The following is a 10345-nucleotide window of genomic DNA, read 5'->3' as shown; positions in this document are numbered from 1 at the left end:
GCAGGGGACACGGGTTCGTGCCCCAGTCCGGGAAGATGCCACATGCCGCGGAGCGGCTGGGCCCGTGAGCCATGGCCACTGAGCCTGCGCGTCCGGAGCCTGTTCTCCGCATTGGGAGAGGCCACAACAGTGAGAGGCCCGCGTACCGCCAAAAAAAAAAAGGCTATGAAAACAAAACCTATGGATGGAGACCTATATGAAAGATGGAAGAGTATAATAATGGCCAGAGTACATTACTGTGGCAGAAGCAGCAGCCCTTAAGGAGGACAACTTTATAAATTACAAATTGGATTTAAATAGACAGGGAATTGAAAGTGGAGACATTATTTTCTGCAGAAGATGATGGACAGGGGAGAACAAAGAAAATAAAACTGAGATTGTTAGCAAAATACATTGCTAAGCATATAAGTTAGGACTGAGTCCTTAACTTTCATTTTTATTAATGAGTGGGTGAGTATAGATTACTGACTACACAGAACCAAACCTGGGAACACATTTTATATTTATGATCTTTGTGCCTAAAACTAGATTCTCCTGCAATTTAATATGACACTAGGACAATGACTGGCCAAGTTTTAGATTAATCACTCTTACACAAAGATTTTTCATTCATATAATCTCAAACAAATACTGCGTCACCAATTAAGTTCCAGATCCTATGCACTCTGGCTGAAGATATAAATATCTTGCAAGCCCAGCGTCACTTTCCTCTTTCTCTGGTAACAAATCACACTTTCTATTATGACAATGGCCCCAGTTATCGGCCCAGGAATAAACACTTGACTCAGGAAGAGCCAATTAAAGCCCTCCTTTAGAGTTGATCGAGAGCTTTAAGGTTAGAGCATTTCAATCTTACGAAATTTTTGTAAAACAAAATTATTTCAAAATCGACTAATTATTTTTTAAGTTCTAGAAACTGCATTCTGTGACTAAGAGGACAATTTATTTGCCGTCGTTTCTGCTCTGCCCACTTTATGTTTCTGTTATTGTGAGATAAAGGCAGTGGGGAATGGCAAACCAATTCTGATTCATTCAACACATGAGTGCTTCTTAGGTACAAAACACCATTCTGAACATTGTCCGAGGTAAAAAGATAAATAATACCTAGCCCCTTACCCTCAAGTTACCTCCACGTGTATTTTATGTATGTATACCCATACAATTAAGAAGTCTTTGGATGTTTTATCTTCAAGAATAATTCAGATAATGGATTACTTGAATATCATAAACATTTAGGGTTTAACAGATTTGTTACTTATAGACGTTGTATCATGGATTTAAAAGACCATAGCAAGCGGGCAGCGGCGGGCGGAGCGACCGAGGGGGCGGCGCGGGCTGGCCGACGGGTGCGGGGGTCCGTGCTTCCTCGCGGTGGAGGGCTGGGGTTCGCCGGGAACGCCGGGTTGCTCCGCGTTGCCAGGTTACCGAGCGCGTGCCCCGCGCCCGCTCTTCCGCCCGGGCCGCCCTCGGCGCCGCCTGAGCCGCGGTGCGGGCTGCGCGGGGCGCCGGTTCCGCGGAAGCCTGGGTCGGGCGCTGCGTGCGGGACTCTCGTCGCTCGTGGACGGGGCGCGAGCGCGCGGGGGACGTAGGGCGCCGACCTGGGCCTCCCCGGCGCTCCGGCTCCGCTCAGGGCGCCCGCTCAGGGGCCTCTGGCGCGAGGCCCCCTTCGTGGTCAACATGGCGGCGCCCAGGCGGGCCGCGGCGAGGTGAGCTGGAGCCGGGCCCGGAGAGGGACGAGTCTGCCACGCCCAGGACTTGGACCCCGGGCTGGTCTCCCGTCTCCCGGGGAGCGGCGGGTGAGTGGGCGCGGCCGCGCGTAGGTCCCTCTCGTGGGGTGGTCAGCTCTCCGTGCGTCCGCAGACTTCTGTCGTCTTATAGTCAGATCTGGGGAGGCCCAGGTTGGAGGCGAGGGTGCTTGATTGGGGAAACCTGAGGGGTTTAAGGACTCTATTGGGATCGTTTCAGACCCCAGCAAGAAGCTGAGCAAGTTTCCTCCTGACTCTCTTCCCGGCTAAGTTTTCTGCCTTCTCTGAAGGCGCCAGCTTTTCTGAATCACCTTGTTCCCCGGGGGGATACAGTTGGTGGTTCTGACCGTGGAACGTAGGACCCGGCGCGGGGAAGCCTGAGCTGGTTCTAGTTACTTTGTTTGCAAAGCACTTGTCTTGTCTTTGGAATCTTTGTGTATGTAACCAACGTTGGGAAGAGCCAGCGTTTTCTCCTCCAAAACACTGCGAGGGGTAACTTTATACGTAAGAAACAAGTGGGTTTTGGTTGTGTTTCCTTTCTTTAAGTTTGTCTCGTTCTGAAGTGATAACAAAACAAAAACAAAAACAAAAAAAAGGCCATAGCCAATTACCCAAAGTATACTCTAGTCTCAGTCCTGCCATTAATTAGCTTAAGTCATTTAATTTTTCTAGGCCTCATTTTTCTCATGTGATGTTTTTTCTTTGAAAAAGTATAGTTTCTGGAAGTCTCTAATTTCTGTGTCATAGTTCAGCTTGGAGAAAACCTGTTCTTATCCAAACTCCATGACATTGTATTTCCAGCTCCAACTTTGGACTTTGAGTGAGTTGGGGGCAACTTTTTAAGGATATTTTCGCACAGCTTTTTTAGTTAATATCAGTCTAGCTGACTTGTCATACTCAGACTTTCTCCCATATTCTTTTACCAGTGTGTTCCTTAGTCATATATATAAAGACTGTTGTGGGAAAAATGACCTCCTGGGTCAGCTTACTGCATGGTCATCGACACAGGGCAGGGAGTAAGATTCTGTGGATTTTACAGAAGCAGATACAGGTTTCATTATCCATGTCCTCTCCCCTTTCATCTTACAAAAACAGCAGGCTTTTCTTGGAGAACTGCCAGATAATGCCATCCTGCCTCCTGACGGGCCCCGGGGATGAGTTGCCCAGGGACTGAACTCCAGTAAAGCAGGTGATTGGCTCATGGGTAGGCATCTGACCTCGGCTAAGTCTATCAGACTGCTCCCCAGGACTTTTGTCTCAGAGCAAAATGGAAGAATTGTCTTTTCTCTCTGGAATTTCTAAGCTGGGGAGATATGACTCTGGGACTCCCAGTGACCATACAGCACAAGAAGAGACTTTCTGTAAAATAAAGTCTTGCAGAGGTAAGCAGGGCTGAGCGATGGAGAGAGAGCTGGAACCCTGCTGATACTCTGGAACGTCCAGATCCAACTGTATCTGAATATGGCTGCATCTCTGAATTTCTAGTACTTGTTTGTTGAGGTTGTTGTTGTTGTTTGGTTTTTGTTTTTAAATTTCCTTTGACTATTTTGAATTTGTTTTCAGCCATGTGCATTTGAAAGCATCATAGCTAAAAGAGCTAATTTCCTACATTAATGTCAGGTTTGCTTCCTTAAGTGAAAAATCATATCCGCTATTTTCTTTAAATAAAATCCTTCTAGCTCAGGTTTGAGATATTCAAAACTCTGCCTCCTACCCCCCTCTTTTCCAACATTTACTATATCACCTTGAAGCATTTGTGACCACATCTTTCCCTTCTAGACGCAGTTGAGAGAGAGAGCATAGACTTCTGATATAAACTGCAACCTATACGCCTCCTACCTGGAAACTTTAGAACATACTTGATTCTTGTCATTAAAGCAAATCTTTTGTTGTTGTCTCCAGGGCACAGAAGCATTTTCATGGCATAATGGAGTGCAAAGTACATTAAGCCTAACTCTACTTCTCATCCTCTTTTACTTTAAATAGGCAGAAAAGAACAATCTCAAACACATTTTCCCAACAAATAAAATACATATACGATTATGTTTAGAAGACGTTTATGCAACATATAGTTAGACTGATTAATTAATGGACCTTTCGCCAATTGGCACAGTACATATATATGTTCAATGTGCTCAATTAAAGAGAAGACAATAACATATTTTTACAGGTTAATTATCTGAGAAGAGTATTGTGCCAGCACACTTGATACTACAGTATTTCATGTTTGACAGGTAATCTTTTTTCAGTTATATTTACTGCTAAATGTTTCTTGGATCAAGCTATTAAATTATAAGGTCAAAAGTAAAATGATATGAAATTACAATGATAAAGGGACACATATGCCACTTTATGAGAATAGAAGTTCTAATTTCTTTTCAGTACTACTAGTCGTGACCACAGTACTAATTTGAGCCCTTACTATGAGCCACTGTGCCCATATACATTTAGTTCTTACAGTAGTTCTGCAAAGGGCATATAATAATCCACAGTGTAAAGCTGAAGAAAGTGATTCTCATAGCTGAAAGTCACATAGCTGGTGAGTGGCAAAGTCTAGATTCAAACTTAGAGTCGTCTGACAATGCCCAGGTTGTTGACCACTATGTACACTGCTCAATTGTTGCACCAATAAAAAAGTGCTTGAAATAATTATAGATTTGCCTACCCTGAAACTGCAGTGATTTAAAGACATCAAAGTTGCCAGTTGTTTAACCACATCTACTTACAGTAAGAAATTACATTTTATTTCATTTCTAAAACAAGATTAATTCTGCAGGCCCATCGAAACTTGAGCCCACAAATCCTACCTCCAAATGAAAGATGCTTGTTTTCCATTATTCAACACATGGCCCTGTACAGAGGCAATAAATATATAGTAGAATTTTCATTCAAATAAATGAGAAGAGAGGTTTCTTCTTGTCCTGATTCAGTGCCCATCATTATGGATTATGATGGCTCTTCCCAAACTTTACTTCATTCACTCCACTCTTTCTACAAAACTCCAGTAATGGAATCCATCATTCAGATATATGTGCAAAGCGAAAGGACTGTATTAATACAGTTGCTGAAAGTCAAGTTGATGGAGCACAGGAAATACATCCTAATAAATGCAGCATTAATGTTTGTGTGGGCCTTGGAGTGAGGGGTAGAAGAATTTTCAGTTTAATGGAATATTTTGCCTCTTGCTATGAAAGTGTGGCTTAGTAGTCTTGTAATTGGTCATTTACAGAATCCTCCATCTCTGGGTTTCATGCTTTCTTTACTCTGCAGCTGTTGATTCCTTCTCTTGTTTTGGATGGAAGATAGCAACGAAGCCACTTCAAAGGGCTCAGCCTGCCTTTTTGTGTTATTGTTTAGATGAAGATATTTCCATTTATTAAAGCAGACTATTTAAACCTTTTTATCATGTTTTAAACGTGACTGTGTTCTGAAGGTATGAGCACAGGCAGACATAATGGGGGATGTTTTCCAGGAGAGAACATACCCTTATCAAAGGAATTATCAGAATTTTCATGTATGGATTGAGAATCAAATTCTGGAGTTAGACCTGAATTTAAATTCATACTCACAACTTACTACTAGTCTCATCTTGATCAAACGGTTACCACACTTCTCATCAATTTCCTTATCTTTGAAAACGGAATAAGAGAAGTATGCCTGGTTGAGTTACACATCAAGCTCATCTGATAGAATATTCATAAGAATTTTGCACAAAATGTACATGGAAATATTTTAGCACCGAGTTTAGCATGCGATTCGTCTTTAATACATTTAAGAGCTATTATTTTATTATTATTATGCTATCATTAAATATCACTATTACTTAAATGTCATTATTGCTAACATTGCTGTAAAACTACCGGAATAACCCATGATGAATTCCCCTCTTCTGTTTCCTTTGTTTAAATGGAAAATATATATATAAATCTAGACAGAGAACACTTTAGTGATCCTATTCAGTGGAGTGAGAATTTCCATGGCACTGATTAAAACAAATCCTGAATTGCATGGACTTAAGGTAGCAGAGAGGGGCTTCCCTGGTGGCGCAGTGGTTGAGAGTTCGTGACCCGATCCGGGAAGATCCCACATGCTGCGGAGCGGCTGGGCCCGTGAGCCATGGCTGCTGAGCCTGCGCGTCCGGAGCCTGTGCTCCGCAACGGGAGAGGCTGCAACAGTGAGAAGCCTGCGTACCGCAAAGAAGAAGAAAAAAAAAAAAGATAGCAGAGAGGCTAAGAGATTTGAAGTTAGGCATCCCGAAGTGTGAATTCTACTGTGACCCTCTTCTAGCTCTAGAACCTTGAGGAAGTTACTTAAACTTTCTGAGCTTTACTACTAGTTTCCTCATCTGTATCTTTTTCAGGACTATTTATCAAGCATCTTCCTGTTCTCTATGCTTGGACGTATCAATGAATAAATCAGACAAGAGCCTTTGCCTGCGTGCTCCTTCTTGCATGCTTTCTCCCTCCTTACACTCTCGTGTGGAAACGGATGTTATAAATAAATTCTGTGCCTTGTCACAGGTTGATGGGCGCTACGGGATAAGGAAAAGGATGTGAAGCTCACTGAAGAGGCTTGGGTTGGGAGTGCTGGAGGAGTGTACAGGTAGGTTCTGATTTTAAATAGGGTAGTCAGGGTGGATTTTATAAGTTGACATTTGAGCAAAGACTTGAAGTGAGGGAGTTGTCAGAATGTATGATGGGGAGACCACTCCCTGGGAGCAAGAATAACCAGTCCCAAAACTCTAAGGCAGAAATATGCCGGGCAGCTTGGAGGAATATCAAGGAGGCCACCCTGGCTGACTTAGTCAGTGGGAAGGAAGAGACAGCAGGAGGGCTGGAGGTCGGATATGTGATGGGATGGATTGGGTAAGTCCTGGGAGGCCATCACATGCATTGTGTCTTTTACTCTAAATGTAGGCAGCCAGGGGCAGGATTTTAGCCGAGGTGTGGCATGAACTGTCTCTTGTTTGAAAAGCATAACTCTATCTGTGGTCTTGAGGATGTGGGGAGAGAGTGGAGTCAGGGAGAATCTCGGGAGGTGACTACAGGATCCTCGAGGTCTATGTTGGTGGCCTGCACCAGGCTGCTAGCGGCTGGTAATTCTCAGAAGTGGCACATTGGGAAGGTTGTGACAGCATTTCGTGGTAGATTGAATGCAAGAATGGAAAGGAAGAGGGGGTCAAGGGTGAATTCGAGATGTAGGGCCTGGGGAACTGGAAAGGTGTGGTTACTGTCACCTAAGATGGAAAAAGTTTGGGGTAGAGCATGTTTGGGGGATTAAAGACCAGTTTTGGAGGTATAAGATTTGAGATGTTTTCGTGACGTCCAAGTAGAGATGCTGAGTACACAGTTGGATACACAAGTCTGCAGTTCTGAAGAAAGGTCTAAACTAGAGATACACTTTAATACAATGGAGATATTAAGAATAATTACATGGAAGCGCTATTTTAAAGGTAAAATGAAGTAATGCAATTAGCACTGTGTCTTCCCAAAACATTTAATAACTGTTAGCTAAAATAATTACCTGAAATGAAAAAATACCTATAGTTTGTTTTGTTGTTTGCAGTAAAAGTGAATAAAATGTCACAATTATTTTAATAGTATTTGTGACACAGCAGTTTTAGTTAAGACACCATGACTACAAACATTTACACTAAACCTTTCAGTCTCCTGCTTTTCACTCTGATAGGGTACTTGGAACCGTATTTTGTAAGGTTTAAGTTAGTTGTCATAGGGTACCTCTTTAATTAGAAGTAATTCTGAACTGCCTAGTTCCATGCAGTTTTATATACATATATGTATAATTATTATTTTATGATTTATCAAACTCAGTTGAAAATTTGCATCACTGATATACATTAGAATTTAAGCATTTACCCAGGTACTCAAAGAAAAAAATGTACTTGTCTTGTAATTTCCATAGGGGTACTTACTTTCACATCTTCCCTTCACTTTGCAATTGCAAACATGGCAGGCAGGGGAAATATTATCTTACTGGTCTTTGAGTTCCCCTTAGCTATCTGCAACTCCTTAAACAGCCTTTGTGGCTTAACCAAAATTCTCTTCCATCTTCATTCCGCTAACAGATATTGGTCTAAGCATGTACTTATACTAAAAAATGCATGACCACGTTGTCTCTACACATCTATAATTTTATGTTAACACTATCATTATGTAAGCTATACTTCAATTGTAATTATAACAGATTTTATGTCAACACACATCCATTTCTAGTGTTCATCTGGTGTTCAAGGGGAGAGCAGCATGTCGTAAATTTTATCAAAATATAACATCTGAAGAATAGAACAGAGGGTAATTGTGTAATTCTGTATTCACTCTAATTAAGTTCAGTGGAGTTGGCATAATAGAATTAAGATGAAAAAAAAAAGACATCGAGGTACCATGGCTCCCTCTCCTAACACACCCTTTTCGTATCCGAGAGCAGAGACTCAGCACCTTTCTGTACAGAAATGGAGACAGGAAGAGGCCAGAGGATGAATGACAGGCACGAATGAGGTGGAACTTTGAAGAGCAACATGGAAATGAAATACTTCTTTTGTATTTGGTAGGTGGGGAAAATGTACCAGCGTGTATGCCTACTGGGACCACGTTTTCCAGAACAGTTAAGCCCAGTGTCAACTGTGCTGTCCCACCTTCCTCGTAAGTAGGAACATACTGTTACTTGAATCTTTGCTTCCTGTTTCTTGATAGCTGGTTGAGAAGATTATCACAGGAACTGCATCTTGTTAGCAAATACACTGTTTTGAAATGATTGACACTCACTGAAGAGTGGCAACTCCAAGCTTGCTCTCTCTTGATCTTGGACTATTTAAGTCTGGAGTGCAGGAGTGGGTTATGGGGAAAGACCATTGGAATTCTTATGTCTTCAGCATAATGGTTATAGCATAATGGTTAGGAGTGTAGGTGCTGGTTCAAATCTCTGCTTTCCACTTGCTAACCATATGAGCTTGGGCAATTTACCTGATTACCTGAACCTCAATACTCTTGCCTATAAAATGATGTTAATAATATTTCATCCCCATAGACTTGTTTTCAATGTTAAAATGAAGTCACTTACACCAAGCACTTAATACAATGCCTAGAGCATAGTGAAGTCTATTATTATTACTATTACTACTACTACTACTATTATTATTATTACTGTCACGATGCCATGTGCTATTTTTCCTATGCCTTATTCCATTATCTTCTGCCCTGTCCCCCCATTTCTGTCTTGTTTCTGTACAAGGGTAGGTTTGTCACAGAACATTTTCTTTCCCTAGTGTCTGACTCTTAGTCATCAAGGTGACTGGTCCACGACCCGGCATTCATTGCTGCTCGTTGAAGCAACCCATTTTGAGAAGGGGAGTTGGATATTAATGTCAAGTTGCGTCAAGGAGAGAGAATTTTCTCTCTTCTGCACTCAGAGAGCTAAGTGAAATATTCAGGCCTCAGAAGGAGAATCAGGCAAAGGGCAACATGCTTAATTTCATACCTTAGTGATTAAGAACAAGTCAGGCAGGCTGGATTTGAACTCATTTCCGTCATGTACTGACAAGGGGATCTTAGGTGCTTTTGTAACCCGTCTGAGGCTCAGTCAACATCTGAAAGAGACGAATAACATTATCAGGACCTAGCGTATAGCCTCGTTGTAATAAGTGAGTAAATCCTTTTAAAACGTTCAGCACGTTGTTTGGCATATAAACACGTAATAAAATTTAGCTTCTTTGACTACTCCCGCTGCTAATATTATTAAGTAGCTGAGCAGATCCGAGGCCCATTTTTTTCTTAGATTGCACATAATCATTTGGACAACCCGCTCACATTGATCAACCGTTGCTTATATATAAACCCTCATGAACCCAAAGGTGCTTTAACTCTCTCCCAGTCAGAGCCCGTTCTGGGGGCAGAAGCAACACCGGCACTACCCCCGTCATCTTTGCCTTTATTGTCACTACACTCGCCTGTCGTACTGCGCACTTTCTGTTTGCCAGGCACCAAACTTACCCTGCGTATGCACTGTATCATATAGTTCTCACACTCAGGTGGGAGACATTATCATCGTCCCCAATTTTCAGATAAAGACGCCGAGGTGTTGGAAAGGTAAGAAACTTGACCCACAGCAAGAGATGGAGCCGGAGTATTCAAACCCTTCTCTCTGACCTCAAGAACCCTTAAATATTAGCATACTACTACATCCTGGTAAGAAAATCTGCTTCCAGCCACTCTGGTGAGAGTAGAAATGATTCTCAGTCCCCACATTCCTCTATTGCCCATGCCACCCTAGCCTCAGGACTAGGGGGGAAAGGAAGTGATCTCTTCAAAGAGCAGCCAAAGGGAACCTACTCCCTTCTGCCTTTTCGTAATCAACTAACCAATATTTTATTTCCTTCTTAAGAGTCCCCACGTGTTCCTTTTGGTACTTAGCTTGGCCTTTTAGAATTCTGACATTCTGTACATGACTCATCCACTGTATTTCATGTTAATTTATTGAGGTCAAGTATAGGGTCTTACTCATCCTGAAGTCCAGTTATCCCCTGTCACATCTAACTCTGTTCTTTTCTTCTTGTAGGACATCTGCAGATATTTATTTGACTCTTG

The 10345-nt window shown here is 42.2% G+C and overlaps 1 protein-coding gene across 5 annotated transcripts in view; it reads left to right on the top strand.

Moving 5' to 3' along the window:
* Positions 1–1273: 1273 nt before the first annotated feature.
* LOC307175912 (uncharacterized protein) overlaps positions 1274–10345 on the top strand; it is a 99034-nt gene continuing 89962 nt past the window's right edge. For 2 of the 5 annotated variants that reach the window (XM_079901605.1, XM_079901610.1), the window contains exons 1-3: positions 1274–1796; positions 6266–6347; positions 8314–8404. In XM_079901605.1, coding sequence (XP_079757731.1) covers positions 8323–8404 — 82 coding nt within the window. In that variant the 5' untranslated portion in view covers positions 1274–1796; positions 6266–6347; positions 8314–8322. Of the gene's footprint in view, positions 1797–6265; positions 6348–6373; positions 8405–10345 lie in introns of those variants that run through there. The other 3 variants (XM_079901606.1, XM_079901607.1, XM_079901608.1) reach the window with 3 other exon arrangements.

The sequence above is a fragment of the Stenella coeruleoalba genome (assembly GCF_951394435.1).
Source record: "Stenella coeruleoalba genome assembly, chromosome: 17".
In the NCBI taxonomy this organism is placed as follows: Eukaryota; Metazoa; Chordata; class Mammalia; order Artiodactyla; family Delphinidae; genus Stenella; species Stenella coeruleoalba.
The sequence above is the reverse complement of the archived record's forward strand: the minus strand, read 5'-3'. Positions and strand labels throughout refer to the sequence as shown.